Genomic DNA, 27,730 nt, shown 5'->3' with positions numbered 1-27,730 from the left:
CATGTATCCGAGAGCACTGAATATTAGCAATGATCCACTCCAAGGAAGGGGCCCCTACTTCAGGTTCTGGAATTAAGCTTGTCCTGTGTTCAAATCCCAGTCTCCCTTCTGTCTGTCTCCCTGTGTGCCCTTGGAGGAACCACACTCCAGGTTCCTGGGTGTCTGCTTTGTTGTCTGAAAATCAGGTTTTCTTAATGACAGGAGTAGTAATACTTAGTCTTCAAGGGCTGAGACTGTTTTGTTCCCTGTTGTATCCCAGCGTTTGGGATAGTGCCTGACACTTAGTAGGTGATTTGTAGTGCTCTTGATTGACCCAAGCACCAACTGGATTTAGATTGTTAAACTCTGCTCTACACCCTTAATAGAGGTATTCATTGAACTCAATCCCCAGAGCCCTTGCAGTAATCCTGTGTTGATTCTTCAAGGCAAGGATGAAAGATTTGTGGGGGGAACTTCTCAGCTGTCAGAGGTGGGAGACATGTGAAGTGAGATTTCTTATCTCGACCAAGTGACGACAAGTCTCTGAGGTTTAGTTTCTTTCTCCATAAAATGGGAAAGGAGAGTAAGAGTACCTGACGCAGTCGGTTGCTTTGGGAATTAAACGTAATAAGGTTAGTGAGGCGCTTATTTAGACCTGGACCTGGCACACAGTAAGTGCTCAATAAACGTACGTTACAGGTTGGGGGGGTAGGTGTGAATGAGCCCTGGGTCCTTCTCGGAGCCTGGGAGAGCCTGGTCCATCTCCCAGCTGCGGGAAAGGGCGTGGTCAACCCAGAGGGCGTGGTCCAGGCTTCAAGGACAGACCAATGGGGGCGCCGAAGGGCGCGGCCCTGACCGGCATGGGCGTGGCTTTGATCGGGTGGGAGGGGCCAGGCCGCTGTGGGAGCCTCCGGGAAGAAGATGCTCGGGCCAGCAGCCACCGCCAGCCCTGCCGCCGCTGCCGCCCGCACTCGCCGCCCCCCGGGTCCCCACTAGCGGCTGCCTCCGCCTCCCACCTCCGGTCCCGCTCCTCCGGCCCCCCGCCCCGAGCAGGGTCTGGGGGGCTCGGCCCTCCACCGGGGGAGCAAAGAAGGGGGTCCCGACCCCCCCCAGTGGCGCGGCCAGTCCCCGGCCTCGGTGATCTTGAGAGAGACCCCACCCCTCAGTTCTCTCCGGGCCCTATCGGGGACCCCCCTTGCCCTCCCGTCCTGCTCACATCCGTTCTCCAGGCTCTGTCAGCCCCCCAGAACCAGCTCCCTCCCTCCTTCCCTCTCCGGGGTTCCCCCTCCCCCATCCCGCCGCCGCCGCCCCCTCCCCCTCCCACATCCCCTTCCCTCCCCCTCCCCCACCCCCGTCCCCCGCCCCCCCCCCCCCCGACCATGAGGATGATGGCCGCCGGCGCGGTGCACGGCCTCTTCACGGCCTCCGCGGCCCCGCAGCCGCCGCCGCCCCCGCCGCCGCCGCCGCCGCAACCCCAGCCTCCCCAGCAGCCGTCGCCGCCGCCACAGCAGCCGCCGCCGCCGCCGCCGCAACCGCCGCAGCAGCAGCAGCCGCCGCCCCAGGCCCCCCCCATGGAGCCCGAGGCCCCGGATTCCCGCAAGAGGCCCCTCGAAACGCCCCCCGAGGTGGTCTGCACCAAGCGCAGCAACACGGGAGGTGAGAAAGGGTTGCGGCTCGGTGTAGGGGAGCGGGCAGGGGGCCTCGCCTTTCTCCATCCTCCTCCCCCCGCCGTGGCAGGTGCAAGGGCTCTGGGGCGGGGAAGGGCGCCCCTCCCTAGACCGGGGAGCTGAGAGGGGCGTTGGGGAGGGGGCCGGACCCCCTCCCCCTCTCGCCGCTGCCCGGGGCTGGGAGCTTTGTCTGCGATGAGACGGGGTGGGGGGGAGGGGGTGGTAAGTGTCCTTGGGGGGCGCAAAAGGATGGGGGGCGTGGGTCCCTCTGGGCGGGCGTCTCTGTGTCCTTGAGGGGTGTGTGATGTGACCCTTTCGGGGCAGGGGTGTTCCCGAGCTGGCGTGTCCTGGCGGGGGGGAGGGGAAGGAGTAGAGGAGGCCTGTGGACCCGGAGCTTCCCAGCCTCCCTCCCTGGGGATGTCCTGAGCAAGGGTTGTCCCAGAGGGAGGCACGAGTGGGCCATGGGCGAGAATTGTGCGTGGGGACAAGCTGGGTGGGTGTGTTGGGTGAGATGGAGGAATGGGTGGGTGTGTAAAGCCAGGTGGAAGAATGTGTGGCTGGGACAGGTGTGTGTGTGTGTTTGTGTGTATTTGCGCGCGTGGGCCCTGTAAGGCCTGGATGTGTGACATTAGGGATCATGGATATGACAGGAAAGAAGGTGTGTGTGTGTGTGTGTGTGTGTGTAAGAGACAGGGTGAGATGAGAGGCTGGGCTCTGTGTTTGAGACCCTCAAAGGGGTATGTGTGGCAAGGGAAAGTGTGTGCATGTCACCCTAGAGGGGGCTGTGGTGGTGTGACACATGAGTGAGAGGGTGTGTGTGACATGCAAGGGGGTGTGTGGGGGAAGCTGAATGGGCCGGCTCTGGGTGTGAGCCATGAGATGCTGTGTGGATCAAGGAAGGCAGTTCAGTGTGTGTGACACAGGCGTGTTTGGGGTGGGGTGGGACCAGAAGAAGCTGGTGAGGGTATGTGACAAGGAAAGGGTGTGGGTGTGACTCCAAAGAGGCTGTGGCTGGGTGTGACACATGGAGGTGTGCAACAGTGACATCAGAGGGGGTGTGTACGACAAGGGAAGGTGAGTGTATGACGGGGAGAGGTTAGGGCTCCGTGGGTGAACTGCACGAGGGTGTGTAACAAGGAGAAGGAAGGATGGTGCCCGTGTGACAGGGAAGAGAGAATGTGTGTATATGACACCCAAGGGGTATGAAAAGGGAAGGGGTGTGTGTGCATGTGTGTATATATATCTATAACAAGGGGAGGGTGTGTGAGTGAAATGGTTGAGTATGTAACACTAGAGATGTGGGAGTGATTCTGTGTGTGTGAGAGAGACAAGGGACTGATTCTGTGTGTGTGTGCGTGTGTGTGAGGTCTGAGTGTTTGACAACACAGAAGGTGTGCGCGTAGGAGACAGGAGGGCCCCTCACTGTGTGTGTGACCCGAGGAGGTATGTGTACCGAAGAATAAAAGACGAGCTGGGAACTCTAGTGGGTGTCTCTCGGGCCAGGGACTCAGGAAGGAGGTAGGGATTCTCGGAGACTCAAAACCCAGCCTATTAACTCCCTGGATGGAGGGAGACCCCATAGCAGACAGGCCCCTCCCTGCGGTCACCTTGGCCAAAATCTGCTTCCTCTGGCCTTTTCCTCCGGATGGGAGAAGGATGGCCTGGGCCAGAGTGCACGCTCCGGTGTCCACCAGGCCCTGTAGTGGGTGGGGTGGGGACCGCTCACCTCCTCCCCTCGATGGAACACAAGCCAAGTCTCTTTCCTCCACGCCAGCAGCCCCCCACACTCCTGTCCAGGTGGGACCGGAATCGGGGACCCCCTGGCTGCCTGAGAGGGGGTGTCCAGCAGAAATTGAAGGAAAAGGAAGTTGGGGGAGGGGTGGGAGGGAGTTTCCTGTCCTTCTTCCTGCCCCCCCCTCAAGCCCCAGCACACACATGAATATGTCCCAGCCACTTCCTTCCTTCTTCCTGCCCCACTGCCATTCCCAGTCCTGGAGAGAGTCCGGGACCCAGGCGGTCTTTGAGCCTGACCTGACAGCCCAGCCCTGCCCCTGCTTGGGGGGAGGGAGGTGTCTCATCCTTCTTTTTAAGGGGCTGAGGTGCCCCAAATCTGACTGCTCTGAGCAGCACAACCTAACAATAGCGATGCTGCCAAGGACGGTCAGGCCCGAGTCCTCGGCACCTACTCCAAGTGAGGCTCTGAGATATGGGTTATTTCCTAATACGGTCCTCTGGGGGAGATGATTTGAGCTGCTTTTTCACATGAGGAAACCAGGCTCAGGGAAATAAAGCCACTTGCCCAAAGTCACACAGCTCATAAGTTGGTGGAACGGGGATCTGTTCAACCCTGGTTCCAGAGCTCGTGTGCTTAACCACTGTGCTTCCTGCCTCCCTCGGCAGCGGGGAAAGTAGGATGAGCCCCCAGGGACCCTCTCCTGCAAGCTCTTCCACCTCTCCTCTGGGTGACCTGTGGAGAAACTGAGGCCTGCAGAGGCAAAGGGATGGTCCTCCATTTACAGAAACGCTCAAGAGGCAGCGTTGGGCAAAGATCCAGGACTCTCATCTCAAAATTGAGGGCTCTTTGCAATAACACTGTCGTGACTGGGGGATGCTGGGTCAACCTCACCCCCTTCCTGAGCCTCAAGAGTCACCATCTGTCAGGTGGGGAAATCTCAATAACCACAACGATAGTAGTAATAACCACTACCAATATCATTGCTCACTGCTTTATAAGCAGTATTTCATGTAATTCTCCCAACACTCTATGATGTAATAATCAACAATAATAAATTATAATACTGGCTAATATCTCTGGCCTGTGGCGCGCCAGGAAGTATTATGGAAAAATGCTTGGCACAGACCAATCATTGAATCCGTACAATTCTTTTATGTTACCCTTCTTAACAGATGACAGACTGACGCACAGAGAGGTTAAGTAACTTGCCCCAGGTGGGTCAGCAAATAAGAGGCAGAGCTGGGATTTGAACCCCGGGAGGCTGGCTCGTGATGTGGGTAGACACTGTGGTGAACCCCATTTTGGGGTGAGGAAGCTGAGGCTCAGGGGGTGGAGGGAGTCTTCTAGGGTGTCACAGCAGGTCGTGGCAGACAGGACAGATTGAGCTCTTGCCTGCAGCACCAGCCTGCCACTCCTGGCCATTCTTGGGGGGCTGATAGAGGAGATAGGGGTCATTCCAACTGATGTCCAGGCACTGTGGCCAACAGACACCATTGGGAGGGAGACAAGGCACCAAAGCACAGGAGGATTTGGGTAAGAGGTTGAATGGAAACTCAGGTTAGGAACTTATCAGAGAGACAACTAGTCTGGCTGTAGGACAGTAACAAAGGATGTCCCCCCACCTCCCTTGAATACAAGTGAAACTCTTAAGGTGCCACTAGTATGGCATACTCCTGACTGTATTCCCACCTCTGTCACCCCCATGTGTACAGAAACCACAACTTCCCTCCCCATGTACACACACACATGCGCACCAGTCACACCCCAACTAGCTACCAGCTGCCAATCCTAGCTCCCCCTATCCTCGCTGCTTAACATAAAGTGTCGCAGGGGTTAAGAGCCTGAGAGTGAGATCTTCTAGGGTTTATCTCCTCCCTGCTGTGCTCATGGTGTGGGACCCTGGGGCACCTTATTTCACTGCTCCAAGCCTCAGTCTCCTCATCTGCAAAATGGGAGCCGTGAGATCTGCTACTTACCACGCCAGACTGCTGTGTAGGGCTAAATGAGACTTTATATGTGAGGCTGTCACACTGTCACACATGTGCGTATCAGTACACAAGAGCTGTCATTACATTGTTATCCATCCCATGGAGAATGCCACCAGGGGCCTGTCACACCATCCAGCAGCGCTTCCCCCCGAGGAAATCCTACCCAGCCACCTTTCTCTCACTCAGAGACAGTGTCACAGCTCAAAGACGGTGTCACACCTTCGACATGCCGTCCCCTGGAAGCACGTTGTACTGCATTTCTCACACCAGACCGCTTTGCACACCTGCCGTCCCCACCCTCTTGAGCGGTACTGCTCCCGCCACACTCCACCAGGTCTTGTCTTCTACTGACAACATCCCCATACACTCCCGCGACAATGTCAACATCACACCCCAGCTGCCTCACACCTCTGTGGAACACACCGACACTTCCGGTACCAACCCGCAAATCAGACAGAGCGGGTCCCATGAACATGACACCCCAACTTTGGTTCCCCCTAGACCTCCTGACACCGAAGTCACCTCTACAACACATACCACACCCCTTCTGCTCTACCTTTGTCATGAATGACCTCCCCCCACCTTTATTTTTTTAATGTTTTTTAAAAAGATATTATTTATTCATTCATGAGAGACACACAGAGAGAGGCAAAGACATAGGCAGAGGGAGAAGCAGGTTCCCTGCGGGGAACTTGATGGGGGACTCGATCCCAGGACCCCGGGATCATGAGCTGAGTTGAAGGCAGATGCACAACCACTGAGCTACCCAGATGCCACCCCCACTTAAAGCCACCTTTTAGTGTCAACTCTCTGATCAAAAGTGCCACTCTTACCACGGCACCCCAAATCTCTTGGGTAAGTCCACATTATTTCAGAGGACAGGGGTATTGGATGCCTTTTGGAAACTCCAGAAGCATTGCTGAAGAAGGTAGGCACAAAAGGGAGGGTAAGACTAGAAGAAGGAGTGTTTGACATTGTAGCAGGATGAAAACCATCTGGAAAGCAGAAGTGGGCATCTCTAGTTCTCTGTCATGGTCGTGGGTAAAGGGAGCTTCCTGAACCCGGAGGGAAAAGCTAGGTGGGGGGTGGAGGTAGGTGGGTGCAGAGTTCTGGCATTTAGATTCTACTTCAGTAGAAGGAAGAACTTTTTCACAGGCAGAGCCTTGGTTGCTCAAACTGGCTAGGAGTGTGTGAGGTCTGGGGGGAGGGGGCTCTGGGTTCAGCGTGTCTCCCCTTGCTGCCACGCAGGCTGGGAAAAGAGAGGCCTGGCTTTTTCCTGGGGGAGGTGGGACTCACACAGGGATGGGTGAGTGAGGGTTAAAAGCAGGCGGAGGGGAGTGCTTCCCAAATGGGAAAGACGTGAAGAGGATTCTAAAGAGGGTCAGAGCAGTTTGTTGGCCACAGTTGGGGGGACTTGTGCCCTGAGTTCTGAGCTTGTGCAGGTGGGAGGTCCCACCTAGTCGTTCTCCGTTCTCCGTGGGAGGCTGGCCTCAGGTTGAGGCTCCCAGTTTACACTAGTCTGATACAGGGATCTTCGAGCACCCATAGGTGGCTTAAGCAGTCCCTGGACAAACTTTTTTTTTTTTTTTAAATCATGGTATGTTTATATCATATGTCCTGGAGGGGAAAACATAACGAGCCTTCAAACTCTGATTATTAGCAGTGGTTTTTAAGTGTCCTCTCTAAATAGATGCATTTAAATTTTATTTTATTTTATTTTTTGTATGCATTTAAATTTTAAAAGCGAGTGGACTTGAAGGAATGGACTGTCTCGCTCCCTGCTGTGTCATCAGCACCTAAAACAAAGCCTGGCAGAGAGTGGGTGCTCAGGAAGGGTTTGCTGGAGGATGGGAGGGAAGGGGGAGAGAAGGAAGGAAACTGTACCGAGGGCATACATCAAGGGTAAAGGCAAGAGGTGGCATGAGAAGGAAGGGAGTCAGAGAGATGCTGGGCGTCCAGAGAAGGGGGAGCAGGGTCTCGCTTCCATCAGTGAGAGCTCATTCCTCTTCCAAGAAGCAGAGAAAGGCCTGGGACATCCCTTAGGGTGCATGTGATAAAGGAAGTGGGGGTCTCCCCTTCTTCCCTCATCGCCCAACAAAAACCTCAGACCTTAGAGGCTCGTCTCCCCACTTGTAGAGCACATACCCTGGGCCAGACGCTGTGACAAGAACTTTGCTTGTGTTCTTGACGTCAGTGATAATCACGCTGATGGTGGAGGTAATGACATCTAGTGTTCCTCAAGTGCCTCCATGTGCCTGAGACCATCCTGAGTACTTTACGGTTTATCATTTAATTAATTACGGAGCGCATTTTACAGATGAGAATACTGAGGCCCAACGAGGTGAGGTGGTTTGCCCAAGGCCAGGCGGCCCATCCTGGCAAAATTCACACTCAGTCTACGGCTGTTTCTGCTGTTTCATATGGGGATTCCTGGGGAAGGCTAAGACGGAGAGCACAGGAAATGGGGTAGGGGGGCATACCCAGTTTTCTTCAGAGTAGATGAATACCTTCTACATTCAAGGAGGAAGTTGGGGAAGAGACCTTGGCTGGAGAGAAGATAGGGAATGAAGTCAAAGAAGGAAAAAGAGGATGGAGTCCTTGTGAGAACACCCTCCTCCTCTTTCTGAGCCTTTCAGGGATAGAGGACTGGTCCTCCATCTCTGTGACAGGTTTAGGGGTGGGAGCAGGCAAGAGGCTGCCTCTGTGAGCCCAGGGAAGAAAGTGAATTCAGGGGGCTCAGGATGATTGATGGGAAGGCACTCTGGGGGGCTAATTACCTAATAGGTTTAATGGTCTGATGAGGCAAGTTTAAGAGGATTGCCTTGGGCTCAGGGCATCCCCTTCATTCTGGACCCCCCTCCCCATGCCAGCGAAGCCCCGTCCAGCCCCTCACCCCCATACCCCCACCTTAACACACCAGGGAGTCCAGAACCTTCAATCGTAAGGTATCAGGAAGAGATGGGCAGGGCTCCTGGCCCCCCCCCCGCCCTGCCCCCACTTTCACCAGAACAGTTTCTCTTTTATCTGCTCTGTGTGGTGGAGTTTCATGTGAGACATTGAAAATAGGTTTCCTTTGCTTAAAAGAAAAAAAAAATTTAAAACCACTGGGGGATGGTTTAAGACCTTAAGCTTTGGTAGCAGAATGGCCTGGCTCCTCCCTTCTTTTCCCCAGTGTTTTTATTGCATGCCCACTATGTGCTGGGACATGGCATGAGTCCCTGGGACACAAAGGTGACCTCCAGGGGACGTCTGTGATATGTTGCTCTGAAGGCATGAAATGAATGGGAGGGGATCCATCTCCTCCCCAGAGTTCAAGGAAAGCTTCCAAGAAGAAGCAACATTCGAGTGGGGACCTGAAGGACAAGAGGAATTCACTGGGGGAGGACAGTTCCAAGTAAAAACAATGTGCAAAGGCCCTGAGGTGGATGGAAGGAGGGAACACTTAACAAAGAGGAAGTATGTCTGATGCTTATAGAAGAAGATGAGGACCTGAAGCTGGAAAGAACTGCAGGGCCAAATCATAGAGGCTCTTATACAGAGAAGATTCCACAATTTCTACCCTCTGAGCAGTTAGGGACAACAGTTGGGTTAGAAGGTTAGGCATGTGCCTTGAGTGCATTGACAAAGCATTTTACACATGACCAAGAAAATTAGTCCCTAACAGAGAATGGCCACAGTCCCAAAAGTGACCACTGGCACCACCTCACCACCCCTGGGTCTTGGGGACTGTCCTTGACTACCTTGGTCTTCAGCCTTCATCGGAAGGTGCTAAGCAAGTGAGGGCCAAGAATGAAGCAGAATTGCATTGGGATCTCATGCCAGGGACTTTCTTGGTGCCCTTGAACAACTGACCTTGGCCTGGTGCCTTCACGGACTCTGTGCCTCAGTTTCCTCCCACGTAAAAATGGGGCTTGTTATACCCACCTCATTGGTGGGTAGGGAATGGTTGAGGTCAAGCTTGCAAAGCACTCAGCACAGTACAGGGTCCATACTGAGTGCTGAGAACATCTCTGGATATTCTCCTCCGGATCCCTCCTCCCCCTCCCACCCCTCGATGGCTCCACCAGTTAGACTGCCACCACCTCCTACCTTGTGGGCATCAGCGGGATCTTCTGGAAACCTAAGTCAGATCCCATCTCTCCACTGCTCAGAGCCCTCCCTTGGTTCCCATTTCACTCAGAGTAAAACCAAAGACCTCACCGTGGCCCACAAACCTCAACACTCAACCACTGCCACCATCTCTCTCAGCCCTCATCCCCTTCCACTCTCCACCTGTCATCTTCAGCCCTAGCTACACTGGCTACCTCACTTTTTCTCGGACAACTCTGGCCCAGTCCCACCCCAGGGCCTTTGCACCTGCTCTTCCACAGAGCCTCATGGTTCCATTCCCACCTCCACAGCCTGGACAACAATCAGTCATGAGGGTCCAGAGCCGGGAATCTAAAGCCAGGTTACAAAGTACTTCTTTCATAGCATCAGTGTGAAAAGTAAAAGAACTGATATCTGTATAGTACTTGAAACAGAGTCTAGTGTATACTAGGTTCTGTAGAAGTGTTTGTTAAACAAAGAATACCACATTCTTGGGGAGGGCTTTCCTGGCCACCGGATCTGACACTGCCGCCTCTACAAGCCCCCGTCCCTTCTCCTGTCCCTTTTTGTTTTTGTGGAGCTTAACCACCATCCAACATAAAACATACTGTCTGTCTCCCCCCTCTAGAAGAATGTAGCTGTGTGAGCTCTTGGCTGAATCACTGAAACTCTCTTGGCCTTATTTGCCTCATTTGCCTGCAAAATCAGGGAGTTTGTCTGTTTTCCTCATGGCTGTTTCACTAAAACAGTGCCAAGCGTGTGGCAGCAGGTGCTCAGCAACTATTCGTGGAATGAATTAATGAATGAATGAATGAATGAGTGAATGAATGAAGATCATTAGTTGTATTATCTTCCCTACTGCTATTCTCATGGTCATTGCTCCTATATGTTCCTGTGACGCCACTGGTTTCCTAGGCCCACACCAGGCTGAAGGTGGAGACCTGCCCCCTGACTGCCCTACCCCCCCTCCCCCTGTGCCCCTGCAGAGGAAGGCGAATACTTCCTGAAGGTGCTGATCCCCAGCTACGCGGCAGGCTCCATCATTGGCAAGGGCGGGCAGACCATCGTGCAGCTGCAGAAGGAGACAGGAGCCACCATCAAGCTCTCTAAGTCCAAAGACTTCTATCCGGGTGAGCCCTGGCCCAGGACTCTGCCCTTGGCCTCCTGTCCCTCCCACCTGGGCCGTGGATAAGGGGGAAGGGCTGCCCTTTGGGCAGTCGTGGTGATGGGGGGGCCTCCTCTCCTCCTAAGGGGACAGAGCTGCCCTCAGCCCCAGAGGCCGGGCCTGAGCAGATGGGGGTGGGGGCAGGGCCAGACAATGGGCCTGCTGCATATTCATGAGCTCATTTGCATGATGTGCTGGCAGATGTGCCCCTTCCCACACACCTGCCCCTTTGGGTCAGTTGGAGTTGCTGGAGGGGGGTGGGCAGGGAGGCAGGTGTCAGGGCGTCCCTTGGGGTTGGGGGGACAGCCAGCCTTGTTGCACAGTCCCCCCCCACACGCGCACTTCTTCCCCCCCAGCTCTTTCCCTTTGGATTTCTGTTACCCCATCTTGCCCAGTTTGAGGCTCCCTGGTTTTCTCTGTGTCGTTCTTCCTATGTCTCTCTCATTCTGTTTCTGACTTTCCCAGCTCTTGCTCCCTGAGTCTCCATTCCCATCCGCCTCTCTCTGGCTCCTCCTGTTCTTTTTGCTTCTGTCTCTGATTCTGTTTGGATATACTCCCCACCTCTCGCTCCCATCAATCTGTCTTGTCCATCTCTACTTTTCCACCTCTCCCCCTCCCTCTCCTCCCCGCCCCCTGCTTCTTGTCTTCCCATGCCTCGCCCCATATTTTCCTTACCCCTCACCTCTCATAATCCCATGCTTTTCTTTCTCTGGTCAGTCAACCAATATTGAGTAACACCCCCTCAACCATCTGCTGGATCGCCCCTTATTTCTTCCTGCCTTGACTCACCCATCCCTTCCTTCATGCTTCCTTCCCAGTCTCAGGCCCCACGAGCCTTTTCTTTCCTTTCTCCAAACCCAGCCCCTCTTCTGCCTCCCCTCCAGCTCTCACTTTCTCTCCCCACAACCATAACATCTCCAAGGCCCCTCCATTCCCTCTATTGCCCCTTGCATATCTGTCACCCCTCCACTACTCCCTCCCAAGACCAATGCCTGAGCTTCAGCATCTAGAGATGTCCTCCAGGGAGGGCCCCCAGAATTGCATCTTTGGTCCAGAGCTGATTCTAGTTCATCCTTAATCCCCTTGGATTTTTTAGGTCAAATACCAGAGCTAGAGTCCAGGGTCAGAACACATTCATATTCTCTCTCTCTCTCTCTCCCTCCTCCCTTCACCCGCCCTGCCTCCCATCTCACTAAGCAGCTTTGGCAAGAGGTTTAGAGAACTGTCCAGGGAACCAGGCACCCCACCCAACCCCCCTTTTCTCTTCCACCCTGGCCCAGTTTCACCCACATGCCCCCTTCGGCCACAGATATGGATAAGACCTCTGCTTGGGGGCATTTATCTGAGGATACTTGGTTCCTTATCCCTGGATCACATTCTGTGACATGAGACACATCATCTCCTCCCAACTCAGTGACACACCCCAAAGGCCAGGCAGCTGAGAACCCCAGAGAATGGGACAGTCATTGGCTTTCTTGGGCCAAATACTATTCAAACAAGCAACGTGATCCAGCATCTCTCCCCAACACCAGGACATGCATCCACCTCCACCCCCAACTGCTGACATGGAATTTCCAGATCATATGGCTTGTGCCGGCTCCTGACTCAAAGATGCAGGACACGGCCCCCTGTGTCCTAGTCCTGCCCCCTAGGACTTCCTAGGACCCGCAGGAACATAAGAAATGAAGAAATGTTTCAAGAAATGCTTGAAGCAAAGAGTGTATTTCCCTCTGCTCCTGGCTAACACCCTTTCATTCATTTATTCAAGCTACATTCTCTGAGTACCTCTTCTATGGACAGAGATGAGGACATAGCAGTGACTGAACTATCCCCCCTTAAGCCCTCCCAGATCTCACAGCCCAGTAGGGAAGACAGACTGAACACCAGCAATGACCTAGTGTGGTCAGGGCTAGGACGGGAAGCCCAGAGGATGGTGGCAGCCCAGATGGGGCTCCTGACCCAGCCTAGAAAGGTCAGGGAGGGCTTCCTGGAGGAGGGGCCCAGAACAATAAGTAAGAGTGAACTAGATAAAAGCAGGGAAGCGTACTCTAGGAAGATGAAGTAGCATGTTCAAAGGCTGGTGGGGTAGTTTGTTCATTGTGACTGAAGCATACAGAACAGATGAGAAATGACAATGGTGAAACACACAGACAGATGGACACACACGCACCCACACACACTGCATTTGTGTCTACTACATGAAACAAAAACCTACCTGACCCTTAACCCCAAGGGAGGGGCAAAGCACAAAGGGTGTCCCCTCCTTGGTACAGGAAACTCCAAGCCCCAGACTCTATCCTTCCAGATCATACATGGAGAAACTTAGACCCAGAAAGAAGCAGGTATCTGCCCAAAGTCACACAGACTTCCGTATATCCACCCAGATACCTTAGTGATTCTAAAACACCTTCTGATTTTGAGCATTTGCCTGAAGCTGTCCCCAGAGGAAAAACACAGAAACACATACTTTTTAAAAATGTATTGATTTATAACGATATTGCCGTAAAGTACAAAATCTTAAGTGATTACTTAATAAATCCATGTATATTCTTTTTTACTATCAAAAATACAGTAGCAAAAAATGGAGTTGTCTTATGCCTTCCTCCCAACATATATACAAACACACACACACTCCAGCCACCCCAAATTTAGCCCAGGGTGAGCTCTGTGTTTAAAAGTCCAAACTCTAAAGCCAGACACCTGCGTTCGAAACCCTGAACTTTCACTATTGGCTGAGTGAACTTGGACAAATCCCAAACCTTCTCTGTGCCTCAGTGTCTTTAGCAGTAAATCAAGAATAGTAATATTGCCTACCTCATACATTAAGTGCACAAATATATACAAAGTGCTTAGAATATTGCCTAACACTTGGTATTTTGTAAGCACCAGCTATCATTATTGGACATTCTTTTGAGGGTTAACTGAGCCCCTGAAAGCCCTTGGGGAGCCCACTTAAGAACTACAAAGGGTGGGAAGTCACAGACTCCCTGAGCTGGAAGGGAGCCTCGCAGAAATGGGAGTGCAGAGCCACTTCAGCCAGGCTCTCCCTAGGGCTTCCCTGCCCCCCCAACCCCGAGTTCCCACCCTGACCCACACCCTTTCCTATTTACACCCAGACGGAGGCAGCCTGCACGCTGACTCACCCTTGGCTCAGACCAGTCCATTGTTCTGGGGTTGGGGGGAATAAGTGAGGAACAGCAGCCCAGAGGAGATGGGGGATGTCAACTTACACCAGTGACCCAAGACAGTGACACCCAGGCACATGGTGAGACTGGCATGCCAGGCTGAGAGATGGCAAGTGAGAGGTTAGACTTGTAGCAACATCATGCTGTACTAGAACACCCACAGGAGACTGGACCTTCACCCCCAAATGTCCCAGACGCTCAGGCACATGGAGCCTGGCACACACTCAAGAGCCAGGGAGCTAAGTGGTCCTGTAGACAGAGTCCCACCCAGAGAGAGACAGACACTCACTCCACACACCAAACATGCCCAGCTCACCCAGGCATGCACACTGTCACACCTGCTGGTCACAATAGAGCCGTCTTTGTACAGCTAAAATGCACACACCCAGACACACACACACAGGCACACACATACATACACACATCAGTCATCCGGTCTTACATGCTGACACTTGAGTCTGCCTGTCGATCTCTCTCTGTCTTTCTCACATTGACACATACCAGTCATACAGTCTTGTATATCTGTCTCCTATACACAGGTTTATGCACATATACACATGTACCACACACCAGTCATTCCAAAGAGTCTTTTGAACACCTAAAGGTGTCTGGTTGTCTGGTTGTCTCTTTCCTGCCAACACTCACACTGACATCCAGTCTCAAAGTGATATACATTCATCATACAGCCTCAGTGCTGCTTCATGAGATTCTTTGTTTCTTTCTCTTAAACTCTCCTGTACAAGCAGCTCAGTCTGGCAAATAGTATCCATAACCTTGGACATCACAGTGACACCCAAAGTCTTTCCCATACGCAAGAGTGCGCTGGATTCACTATGTCACACTGTTGATATCTCAAGCTCTCCCACTCTTTCTCTTATACACATACACAAGGATAATTTAGCTAGTCCTGCCCAGGTATACACATGCATGTACGCACATACATGCGTGCACACACACACACACACACCACTCACCCAAACAGTCTCACAGATACATTCGTACTGGTCAGAGTGTTGCCCAGAGTCCCTGTCCCACACACATATATCCCAACACCATCCAGAGTTGGCTTCTCGTCTGCCTCCCTACCTCAAGTATACACACACACACACATAAACACACACACACAGTAAGGATGCCTAGGTTAGAACCGCAGCCAAAATCTAGACAATCTCCAGCAAAGGCATCCACCCCACCCTCCTTTCCCCATCCCTGAGTCCCTACCCTTCCTACCCACAGTAGAGTTGCCTCTGCTCTCTCCTGTCCACACCCTTGCCCCTCCCCTTCCCCCCTCCATCTGGTGGGTCCAGGCGGGCACTCTGGCCTCTCTTCTGTCTCCCCCATCCCCCAGCCCTTCCCCATCCTCTCCAAAAGCCCAGAGGCCTTCGCTGCAGGCTTTCAGGGGTTGCCACGGCAACGAGGCTTCATCCCTCGTCCCCCTGGGGGTGGGCTGAGGACCCGGCCAGCCAGACCGATAAGGGGGTTCCAGTTACTGTGGCAACGGTTGCAGGCCTGAGCTCTCGGCTTCTAGGGTTGGGGGGGGGAGTGAGTGAATGGTTGCCAGAGCAACCGGGAGCCAGCATGGACTGGGAAGAGGCAGCTGAGCCCTGTCTCCCCTGCCCAGAGCTGCTGTGGGCATCGCAAAGCACTTAAGCATCATTCTTCCATCCCCTGGGGTTGTTTTGAGGGAGGGACATGAAGTGCAGATTATAAAACAGGCATTCCACTCACTTTCCCAGCTACCCATCATGGCCTGGAAGCCCATGCCAGTTTCTCTGGGCTTACCATGTGACCTGGGCCAGTCAGGTCCACTTTCTGGTCTGGAACTAGGTTTTCTCTTTTCATTAAATGGGGCCTGTCTCCCAGGAATCTTCCCATTCCTGTTTGATGAGGGTGCCCTCTCTCTCCCTTGCTCAACAGGAACCACAGAACGAGTATGCCTGGTACAGGGCACAGCAGAGGCCTTGAATGCTGTGCACAGCTTTATTGCTGAGAAGGTCCGAGAAATCCCACAAGCAATGACCAAGCCTGAGGTGGTCAACATCCTTCAACCCCAAACCACGATGAACCCTGACAGAGCCAAGCAGGTCAGCAGGGACAAAGACTGGGTTTCTGTAAAACCGGTGAGGTTCAGGAGAAGACACTTCTCCCATATCACTAGATTACTGTGGGAGTTGAATAAGATAATGCTGATAGGACGTTTGTCAATCAAATACATGGTAGTAGTCAGTTGAATTATTAGGGAGTCACCCTAGGGACCCAAACCTCTTGGAGTGGGCTTGATTCAGAGAGAGAGTGAAAGTCTGGGAGATTTTGTCCCGGACCTGACCTCCCCCACCCCCAGTTCCTCCTTCCTGGGGTTCTCTAGACCCTCTCCTTCCTTCCACCTCATCCCATTGTCTCCCAGAGCAACCTGCCTCCCACTTCCTGTTCTCACCGGAAGTGACTTCAGTGACAGCCCATCCACTTCCAGAAGAGTTGAGAAATGGCCTCAGACTCCCTCTCTCCATTAATTATTATAGGGAGTAGCCGCTATTTTGGAGAAATGATGTTTTGCTAGCGAGAGAGGGGGCTGGTCCCTCTCCTACACAGCCCTCTCTAGGAGGGATGGAAGGAGGAGGGGAAGGCAGAGCCTCTTGGTTGCCTCAGTTACAGGGAAGCGGTGGCGTAGGGGCGTGGCAGGGAGCGGACCAATCAGAACCCCGGCCTCTCTGGTTGCCATGACCACGGTGCTCACCGGGCAGGTGGGCTTGCTGCAAAGCCCCTGGCAGCGTGGCCCGGAATGGGTAGGAGGTGGAGGGCAGAGGAACTGCGCACATTCCCTGTTTTCTCTCCCCTACCCCACTCCCATGTACTTGCACACACGATAAGAGGGACCAGAGCCCCTGGCAGGAGGACAGGCCACCAGTGAGGCTTCCTTAACGTCTGTCTGGGAGCAAAGACTAGAGAGAGAGAAACCCTTGGTAAAAGGAATCTGGAATTCTTGGGGATTCTTACTACCCTGAGATGGGAGAAACCACGGGCCAGAGTTCCTCCAGGTTCCTGGGGAAAGGTGGGCGGAAAGCCCTGGAAGAATGCTGCCAAGCGGATCGATCATTCCCAAAAAGACTTCGGGCTTGGAGCTTGGAGCGCGGCTGCTGTCCTTGGTGCTGAAGCGGCTGTGCCAGGTCTCTCCCGAATCCCTTCCCACCAGCAGGCCACAGTTTACACACTTCACAGGGTGGCCAGGATATTGCCTCTTCCCTCCGCCTTGGTCGCGGCTACAAAGGGCTCAGAGTTCATGAAGAGTTTGCACATGTTGCAGGGAAAATGGGGTCAGCACCATCTGTGCCTCATACTTCCACCCCACCCCCTAATCCACAGGAACTCTGAGATAGTGGAATTGAAACATTTTAGAACCAGGATTTTATCTCTCCTTATTTATTACTTAGGGGGCTCTAAAGAATGAAAGAGATAATGGCTGAAGGCTCAGGCTCTGGAGTCAGATGTTGAGTTGAATCTTATTCTGATAACTTCTTACCTGTGCGACCTTGGACAAGTGACTTCATTTCTCCATGCCTCATTATTCTCATCTGCAGAATGAGATTCATTATGGTACCTAGCGAAGGGCAGTGATCAACATTCACTGATGTTTGAAAAGCACTTAGCCTGTATGCCTAGTACATAGAAAGTTCTCAAAAAAATGTTAGCGGCTGATATTATTTTGGGATTTTTAAGTCAGGGGACAGGTGTCTTTTTCTACTTTGGACTTGCTGTGTTACTCTGGGTTCCTTTCTCTCCTGTAAGCCTCAGTTTCCTTTCTTTACAGTGTGGAAGCTGGGCCAAATCAGGGATTATAAATTGAAATGCCTCCGAGATTCAGCAAGGGAACATAAAGAATTGAGGACTCTGGCCTCATCAGAGAGATATAATGCATCCCTAAAGGGGGCAGCTGCTACTCAACTCGACTCAATTCTTGCCCTTTGGGAATGTGGACAAAGTGTTGCCACATCTTACAAATTTTTCAGAAGAAGCCAGAAATATTTGAAATCAGCTGATTTTTTTAAAGGTTGGCTCAGTCTTAAAAACACTATGTGGCTGTGGGCTGCCTATGGGCTGACTGTGGGCTGCCTGTGGCCTGAGGACCACCAGTTTGCCACCTCTGGGCTAAACCAGTGGTTCTCAGCCCTGACTGGTATCTGAATCATCTAGATAGCTTAGAATGCAGATTCCTGAATCCCAGCCCAGAGCCACTGAATCAGAATTTCTGGGGTGAAATCTTGGGAATCTGAACACAGATTCTGGACTGCGATCAGATCCTGGCTTTATTACTTAATATCTGTATGACCTTGAGCAAGTTACTCAACCTCTCTTGCCTTTGTTTTCCAAGCCATAAAATGTGATAATAATAGCGCCTGGCTATTCTTGTAGGGTTCTTGTAGAGATTAAGTAAGTGACTATTTGAAAGCATTTACAAAAGTGTCTGGCAAATGGAAGCACTGTTAGCTGTATAATTATTATTATACTAGCACTATTTGAATGTCTCTTCAGACTTCCCTATCATGGGGACAGATGTTCTCTGAGGCCTTTCTGGTCCTAAAACTCATACAGTTCTATGGCTCTGTGATTTCAAGATTCTCAATGTACATTATTCTAACACTGTACTGTTCTGATATCCTGGCACTCCAGGATTCTATGAAACCCACCTGCGATCTCTCTAAGATACTGTGGTTCTACCACCCGGGCCTATCACGAAGACAGTTAACCATTTTCTGAGGGCTTCCCCTGTGCCAGGCACATTGAGTATTCCCAATAGCTGTATGGAGTAGCTGTGGTTACATCGTGTTGGAGGAGAGGAAACGAGGCACAGAAAGGTGAAGGCATTTGCTCTTACCATTCCTTGGTGAATGGTTACTTCATCCTTTTTCCCTCTGAAATGCTGTATCATACTAAATACCTCTTGACTCTTAGGTCTGGTTTTGTGCATTCTGTTCTATCCTCTTGTCAGACTTTTCTCTGGTGATTTTTTTGAAAATATAAATCGAGATATAATTAATGTACTTTACAGTTCACCATTTTAAAGTATACCATTTAGGGTGTTTAGTATATTCACAAAGTTGTGCATTGATCACCTACTGTAATTCCAAAACGTTTTCACCACTCCAAAAAGAAGCCCCATACCCTTTGGCAGTCACTGTCAATTCTCCCAGCTTCCCCTCCCTGTCCCTTCCAACCACTAACCTACTTTTGGTGTTTATGGATTTGCCTATTCTGGATGTTTTATATAAATCAAATGACATAATACATGGCCTTTTGTGTCTGGCTTCTTTCCCTTAGCATATTGTTTTCAAGATTAATTATTGTAACAGATGTCAAAACGTCATTCCTTTTTATGGCCAAATAATATTCCACTGTATGGATATATCACATTTTGTCTCTCAGCTGATAGTCATTTGGATTGTTTCTACTTTTTAGCTATTATGAAGAATGCTGCTATAAACATGTGTGTGTATGGTTTTGAGTTCTTTGGAGTATATACCTATGGATGGAATTGGGTCAGATAATACGTCTAACTTCTTGAAGAACTATCAGACTATTTTGCAAAGCGACCATACCACAGATGTGAGATTTAAATCCAGGTCTTCCCACAAGGGTAACAATGACAACAACCATTTCTTAAGTATCTCCTATGAGCACATATTACCTGCACACTCACATGACACCCTATGCTTAGCACATAGTAGGTACTCAGCAAATGTTGCTTGTTTGAATAAATGGATGATGATATGCCCATAAGGGCTAAACAGAAATATAACTAAGGGTCAGTAGCCCTTGAATCAAGCTCATCATTTCGTGAATGATCTCAGTTAGGCTTCATAATAATTCTGTGGAGGACAAAAAAATGTCCCCATTTTATAGGTGATAAAAGGCAGACGCTCAAAAAGGTTAGGTCCCTTGTCCAGCATTAGTGGTGGAGCCAGGATTTCAAACCTGAACAAGTGCTTCCAGAGTCCAAGGCGGTTTTTCGGGGATATATGTGCACAAACTGCAAACCATTGGTCTGGCTACTACACAGTAGTTCATAGACCTTTTGAAGAGGTAGCCAATATTTAAAAACTAGGGTGCTTCTCATTTTACAAGTCAGAATGTCCAATTAATCTACAAAACTCAGATCAGGCTGTCTGTGTACCCAAATGCACAGCACCCTACCTCCCTGCCTACACATACATATACACACCACCAACAACAAAACCAGATGAGAAACACCTGGTCATCTCCATCCAGTCCCATTCCTGCTTGGTCCTGTAGGCATATCCCACTGTTCCTTCTTTCATCCATCCATTCATTCACATACTCTTTGCTGAATGCATACCAGGCATTCCCCTAGGCACCAAGAACCCAGTTGTAAACAATACAGACAAAAATCTCTGTCCTTGTGGATCTTACATTCTTTCCTGGGGAGACCGAAAACAAGCAAGTGAATAAGTAAATGTCAGAGAGTGAAAAGTGCTATGAAGAAAAATAAAGCAGGAAAAGAGAGAAAGAGTCCTGGGACATTTTTTTCTCCTAACTTTTTATTTTGAAAATGTTTAAGAATAATACAATGAACTCCTTATACACCACACTTAGATTCACCAATCATTAACATTTGCTGTATCTCTTAACACACATGCGCTGGTTGGCTTTATTTGTTTGTTTGTTTGTTGGGTTGTCTGTTTCTTTGTTTTTGCTGATCCATTTGAAAATAAGTATAAATCTCATGACTCTTCACCCTAAGTTCTGCAGCATGCATCTCCCAAGACTAAGGACGTGTCCTATGTTGTTATGCTACTGTTATCACACCTACAAAAATTAACACCAGTTCCATGCTATTAGTTAATAAAAAGTTCATATTCACATTGTCCCAAAGTATCTCTTATATCTAGAAAGTATTTCTTTATCCAAGATTCAGTCAATATTCATGCATTGCATTGGGTTGTTATACTTCATTAGTCTCTTTTAATCTAGAATAGTCTACTATGTATATTTTTTAAGATTTTATTTTCTCTTTTTAAGATTTTATTTCTTTATTCATGAGAGAGACACTGAGAGAGAGGCAGAGACATAGGCAGAGGGAGAGGCAGGCTCCCCACCAGGAGCCTGATATAGGATTCGATCCCAGGACTCCGGGATCACTAGCTGAGCCAAAGACAGGTGCTCGACCACTGAGCCACCCAGGCACCCCAAGATTTTATTTTCTTAAAGTAATCTCTACACCCATTATGGGGCTTGTACTTACAACCCTGAGATCAAATCACATACCCCGCTGATTGAGCCAGCCAGGCACCCCATGTACTATATATATAAATTTTTTTTAAGATTTTATTTATTTATTCCTTAGACACACACACACACACACACACACACACACACACACACACACAGAGGCAGAGACACAGGCAGAGGGAGAAGCAGGCTCCATGCAGGGAGCCTGATGCGAGACTGGATCCTGGGACTCCAGGATCACGCCCTGGGCCGAAGGCAGGCGCTAAATGGCTGAGCCACCCAGGGATCCCAACTATATATTTTGAAGGTAGAGGCAACAGAATTTCTGATTGGATGTTTAGTGGAAGGGAAAGAGAGGACTCCTAAGTCTTGAGCCTGAGAAGTGAAAAGATGCATATTCCACGTACTGAAATGAGGAAGACCGTGGTAGAAACACATTTGAGCAGATGAGTTCCACTTTGGATTTTAAGTTTGAAGTGTCCATTCTACATCATTTTAGAGATGTGAGGTTAGAGGTTGGATGCAAGTGTGGAGGTGTCCGTGCTAGGGATATAAAATAAGCAAATAAACAAGCTTTGATCATTGGGGTGGTAAAGCCTCTGAGGAGGTGCATTTGTGCAAAGACCTGAATGATGAGAGAGGTGAGCCTCCTTTTCTGGGACAGAGGATTCTAAACAAGGGAATAGCAGGTGCAAAGGCCCTGAGTCTGGATCAAGCTTGCAACTTGGAGGAACAGCAGGGAGTCTACTATGCCTGCCACAGAGTCAGCAAGAAGGAGGGGGAGAGGAAAGAACTGAAGTCAGATCAAGAAAAAACAGAGCAAGCAGATCAGTGGTTCTCAGCCTTGTCAAACTTGATGTCCTCTTTCCCCTACAAATATTTTCCCGGTCTGCTCAACTCTGAAATTATACACACACATGCATACTTATTTCAGTTCATGGAAAATGCATTTAATGTAGATATATAACCTATCTAAATCTATAAATCTATAAGATTTTTAACAGTTTTATTGAGATATTAATTCACATACATACAATTCACTCATTGAAAGCATGCAGTTCAAAGTTCCTATAATATTCAGAATTGTGCATCCATCCCCACAATCAATTTTAGAACGTTTCATTTCCTCAGAAAGAAATCTTGATCCCCTTAGCTATAACTACTCAATCCCCACAGCTCAGCACCACCCCCCAGCCCTAAGCCACCACTAATCTAATTTCTGTCTCTATAGATTTCCCTGTTCTGAACATCCATATAAATGGAATCATACAATATGTGGTCTTTTGTGTCTGGCTTCATTCACACAGCGTGTTTTCTAGGTTCATCTATGTTGTAGCCTGGATCAGTACTTTGTTCATTTAAATTGATTGCCAAGGAATATTCCGCTTGTACGCATGTACATTTTCTTTATCCCGTAAGACTTTTTTACATAAAGGAGAAATGAAAGGAAGGTGAGGGATCCCTGGGTGGCGCAGCGGTTTGGCGCCTGCCTTTGGCCCAGGGCGCGATCCTGGAGACCCGGGATCGAATCCCACATCGGGCTCCCGGTGCATGGAGCCTGCTTCTCCCTCTGCCTGTGTCTCTGCCTCTCTCTCTCACTGTATGCCTATCATAAATAAATAAAAAATTTAAAAAAAAAAAAAAAGGAGAAATGAAAGGAAGGTGATTTGTTATAAGACGAGATGAATTTTAATATGTAAATGTTCAGCCAATTGTACAGTAGAAGTAATGAAATAGTCAGCTGCTATTTCATTACACCTAGCATAGCCTGAGTAGGAGAGACAGTGACAAACACAGTGATCCAGGGTGTCATATCAGAGACGTAAATAAGACACGTGGCATTACTACTGTTGTCATGGTTTTTTAAATAATGAACATTAAAATGGATAAAATCTTAAAAATAATAATAATTTATACTATTAAAATATTTATTTATTCATGAGAGACACAAAGAGAGAGAGAGGCAGAGACACAGGCAGAGGAGAACCAGGCTCCCTGCGGGGAACCCAACGCGGGACTCAATCACAGGACCTGGGGATCATGCCCTGAGCGAAGGCAGACACTCAACCACTGAGCCACTCAGGTGCCCCTTCCTGGGCTCTGAGATTTATAAATAGACTTTTCACCAACATGAATGTCCAGGGAGTCATTTAAAAGTCAAACGGTACCTGGATGGTTTGTTGCTTCATGGTTGTGAAGAACTGACTCCCACCTTGTGGGGTGCAAACATCTAAGGCCCTGCCCAACATCTAAGGCCCTGCCCACCGCATGCCCATATCTGCCACTAGTCATCGTCTTGACAACCGAAACTGCTCCCTCAAATTTCCCAAACACCCCTGGGGTCTGGCTCAGAGGCAAAAAGGAGAGGCAGGGGTGAGAGCCTCAGGGGGTGGAACCCACAGGTCTGAGAGAACATAGAAAGAGGAATTGATGTGTATAAGTGCTCTTAGATATGTGAAAGGAGACTTTTGGTTTTGAAATCTAACCACCCCCATCCCCCGCACCCAGAATTAAGACTGATGGGATTTGCAGCAGCAAAGGATGGGCCTTTCTGTCCTGCTCGAGAAGGGAACCACTGTATTTAAGTGCCCAATTGTCTCCCTGCTGCCCTAGATATAAGGTTTCTTTATCTTCATTTTACAGATAGGACAACAGTATTTAGATTGCTAGGGCAGCCATAACAAAGTAACGCAGACGGGGTGGCTTAAGTAACAGAAATTCATTTTCTCACAGTTCCTGAGGCTAGAAGTCTGAGATCTGGGACAGTGTTGGTTTCTTCCGAGACTTCTCTCCTGGGCTTGGAGATGGTCGTCCTCTCTGTTCTCACACCGTCTTTCCTCTGTGTGTGCCTATGTCCTAATCTTTTCTTCTTATGAGAACACCAGTCATATTGGATCGGGGCCCACCCCAATAACCTCACTTAACTTTAATTGCCTCTCTAAAGACCCTCTCTCCAAATACAGACATATCCAGAGGTACTGAGGGGTTAGGACTTCAACCTCTGGGAACACCTAGTTGGCTCAGCGGTTGAGCATCTGCCTTTGGCTCAGAGCATGATCCCAGAGTCCTGGGATTAAGAGTCCACGTGGGGCTCCCCACGGTGGGGGGGGCTGTTTCTCCCTCTGCCTGTGTTTCTGCCTCTCTCTCTCTCATGAATAAATAAATAAAATCTTTAAAAAAAAAAAAGGACTTCAACATCCGAATGGGGAGGGCAACAATTTGGCCCATAACAAAAAGAGGTTAAAGTGAGGTGACCTGGCCATAGGGTAGGTAACAGGATGGAACAGGAATCCAGGAGTCTGGATTTCAACCCCTCCACAACCTGGGTAGTCTTGGGGCGAGTCCCTTCATCTCATGGGCCTCAGGTGGCTTATCTGTAAAGTTAGACTTAATGACTGCTTCTCCGGGGCTGGGAGTCAGAGTGTTTAAAGATCTAGAAGGTGGGGGGATCCCTGGGTGGCTCAGCGGTTTAGCGCCTGCCTTTGACCCATGGCGTGATCCTGGGGTCCCGGGATCGAGTCCTGCGTTGGGCTCCTGGCATGTAGCCTGCTTCTCCCTCTGCCTGTGTCTCTGCCTCTCTGTTTCTCTCTCTAGGTCTATCATGAATAAATAAATAAAATCTTAAAAAATAAAAAAATAAAGGTCTAGAAAGCATAAGCACCAGTGCAAGCTGGGAGCACCCACTGTCCTGGAGGGCAGGGGAGGTCCCAGGAGTCCCAGAGGCATGGGACAGGGTGGCTGAGAGTCTACTGAGAGGACTTGGAGTACTAGCTCTTTTTTTTTTCTTTTTAACCAACCAAAGTGGATGTATTTCACTATTTTTTAACAAGCAGTAGGACCATACCAGTGCATATCAGGGGGCACAGCAGGCCTGATTTGGGACGCATTTGGGAGGGGGGCGGGTTAGGAAAACAAGCTCTAGCCTACTGTTGCTGTTCTCCACCCTCCATCCTAAAGACCCTCCCTCTCGCTCCACACGCAGGCCAAGCTGATCGTCCCCAACAGCACCGCGGGCCTGATCATCGGCAAGGGGGGCGCCACAGTGAAAGCCGTGATGGAACAGTCGGGTGCCTGGGTGCAGCTGTCGCAGAAGCCAGAGGGTATCAACCTTCAGGAGCGAGTGGTGACCGTCAGCGGCGAACCGGAGCAGGTGCACAAGGCCGTGAGCGCCATCGTGCAGAAGGTACAGGAAGACCCCCAGAGCAGCAGCTGCCTCAACATCAGCTACGCCAACGTGGCTGGCCCCGTGGCCAACTCCAACCCCACCGGCTCACCGTACGCCAGCCCCGCCGACGTGCTGCCCGCCGCCGCCGCCGCCTCGGCCGCCGCCGCCTCGGGCCTGCTGGGCCCCGCGGGGCTGGCGGGCGTGGGCGCCTTCCCCGCCGCCCTGCCCGCCTTCTCGGGCACCGACCTGCTGGCCATCAGCACGGCGCTTAACACGCTGGCCAGTTACGGCTACAACACCAACTCCCTCGGCCTGGGCCTCAACTCGGCCGCGGCCTCCGGGGTCCTGGCCGCCGTGGCCGCTGGTGCCAACCCCGCCGCCGCCGCCGCCGCCAACCTCCTGGCGTCCTACGCGGGGGAGGCCGGGGCCGGGCCCGCCGGAGGGGCCGCCCCGCCGCCGCCGCCGCCCCCCGGGGCCCTGGGCTCCTTCGCCTTGGCCGCCGCCGCCAACGGCTACCTCGGGGCCGGGGCGGGCGGCGGGGCGGGCGGCGGGGGTGGCCCGCTGGTGGCCGCCGCAGCCGCAGCCGGGGCGGCCGGGGGCTTCCTGACGGCGGAGAAGCTGGCCGCCGAGAGTGCCAAGGAGCTGGTGGAGATTGCGGTGCCTGAGAACCTGGTGGGGGCCATCCTGGGCAAAGGGGGCAAGACGTTGGTGGAGTACCAGGAGCTGACAGGCGCCCGCATCCAGATCTCCAAGAAGGGAGAGTTCCTGCCGGGCACGCGGAACCGGCGGGTCACCATCACGGGCAGCCCTGCGGCCACGCAAGCCGCTCAATACCTCATCAGCCAGCGGGTCACCTACGAGCAGGGAGTGAGGGCCTCAAACCCCCAGAAAGTGGGATGAGGCCTGTGGTGTGTGCTCCCACCCTCCTCCTGCCCCTCCTCCTCCTCTTCCTTCTCCTCCCCTCCCCAGCCCCCCCAACCCCCACTCCTGACCTCAGCTCGGGTGTTGTCCTGCTCCTCGTGGGATGGGGCTGGGTAGGCCTGACTGCACCCCCCCTTCTGGTAGTCATAGGCAGGATTGAGTGATGGCTGGGGATGGGGCCCAGAAGCTCCCTCCCCAGCTCTGAACTGACTCCTTCTTCCTTCCTCCCTATGCTTGACTGGGGCCTGACCCTCCTCTCCCAAGGGCCCGGGTCTGTGTGATATCTGTATATATTGCATTTTGTTGATTTTAATAGAAAACAAAGCGTTATTTTCTCTTTCTTTCCCTCCTTTTTTTTCTTTTTTCTTTTTTTTTTTCCTTTCCTTATTTTTTTTTTTCTTTTTTTCTTTTCCCCATTTTTTTTTTTTTTTTTTTTTTGGTAAGGATTCCCCCCCCCCCCCTTTGTAAGTTTTAATTTCCATATGGGAGGAGGGGAGGGAGCCTCTGGGCCACCTAGAATGAGGGGCCTCCCCTAAACAACACCCCACCTCTTCTGCTTTCAGTTCCAGATCTGGGAGAAGGGATGGGAGTAGAGGTAGCAGAGGAGTCTGAGCTGAAATGGGGTATTTGGAGCAGGGACCCCAGAGTTTCCAGATTTGCTCAGCGACTCTACCCCTTTTGGAGTTGCCTCTCCCAGGTGGGGCTGATCACTGTTTTGTTGTCAGGTCATATGGGGTGAGGGTGTGCAGTGCTGCTGGGAATGAGGCCAGCTCTGGGATTGGTCCAGTCCTGTGGGCAAGACTCTTGTGAGAAGCCAGAACAACTTCCTGTGGCATCTTCTATGGTTTTACCTAGAGTAATGGGAGTGAAGGTCCCTGTTGGGATGTCACAGTGTCAAGTACTTTTCTGGGGTGCCACTGGCACTCCTTACGATGTCACAGGAAATAGTTCCCCCAGAGGTCACTTCCTGTGATGATAGGACAGACAGGTACTTCCTATGATGTCTCAATGGGCCTTCCTCAAAGGTTACTTCAACGACATCATGGGGGCATGTACTTCCTGTGGTATCTCCAGGTTATTTCCTGTGACATCATTGGGATGGAGCATGCACCTCCTGAATTGGGCCATGGCCAGTCACTGACTCTCTTCTTCACCCGCACCCCTCTCTGGTGGGTCTTGGCCTGGAGGGTCTGCCTAGGAAGAGAATAAGGGGAGGGACTTGGAATCATATCTGGAGGACTCTAAGGAAAAAGACCTAATATTGTCAGGGTCATCTCTATCCAAATACACCAAGTCTGTGAACTCACCTGGCAGGGAGGGGTGGGAGACGGAGCTAGTGAATACTGTTAAGACCCCCATTCCCACCCCCGCCTTTCGTGTGCATGCTTGTGTCTGCGTGGCTTTGTTCCATTGAGTCTGGTGAGCCAAATGTGTGGTGGCTCTGTCAGGCCACCATGACCCAGTGTAGAGTTCAGTGAGCCACACGGTAGGGTCCCTTGAGCTGGAATGCTTCGTGTGGTCTGATAGATTAGATTGGCTTGTGGTTTCTAGCAAGTTGGAGTACTTTGATAGTATTCGAGGGATCAGAATGTTT

At 51.1% G+C, this 27,730-nt stretch overlaps 1 protein-coding gene across 1 annotated transcript; it reads left to right on the top strand.

Moving 5' to 3' along the window:
* Window positions 1–1,382: 1,382 nt before the first annotated feature.
* On the top strand, window positions 1,383–26,466 carry NOVA2 (NOVA alternative splicing regulator 2). The gene is made up of 4 exons (XM_072755191.1): window positions 1,383–1,635; window positions 10,445–10,588; window positions 15,726–15,892; window positions 25,033–26,466. Exons 1-4 carry the CDS (start codon window positions 1,551–1,553, stop codon window positions 26,113–26,115), a joined length of 1,479 nt encoding a protein of 492 aa, XP_072611292.1. The 5' UTR covers window positions 1,383–1,550; the 3' UTR covers window positions 26,116–26,466.
* Window positions 26,467–27,730: the final 1,264 nt, after the last annotated feature.

This window comes from Vulpes vulpes, chromosome 1 (genome assembly GCF_048418805.1).
Source record: "Vulpes vulpes isolate BD-2025 chromosome 1, VulVul3, whole genome shotgun sequence".
NCBI classification, from domain to species: domain Eukaryota; kingdom Metazoa; phylum Chordata; class Mammalia; order Carnivora; family Canidae; genus Vulpes; species Vulpes vulpes.
Note: the sequence above shows the minus strand (reverse complement) of the source record. Positions and strands in the feature narration are given on the sequence as shown.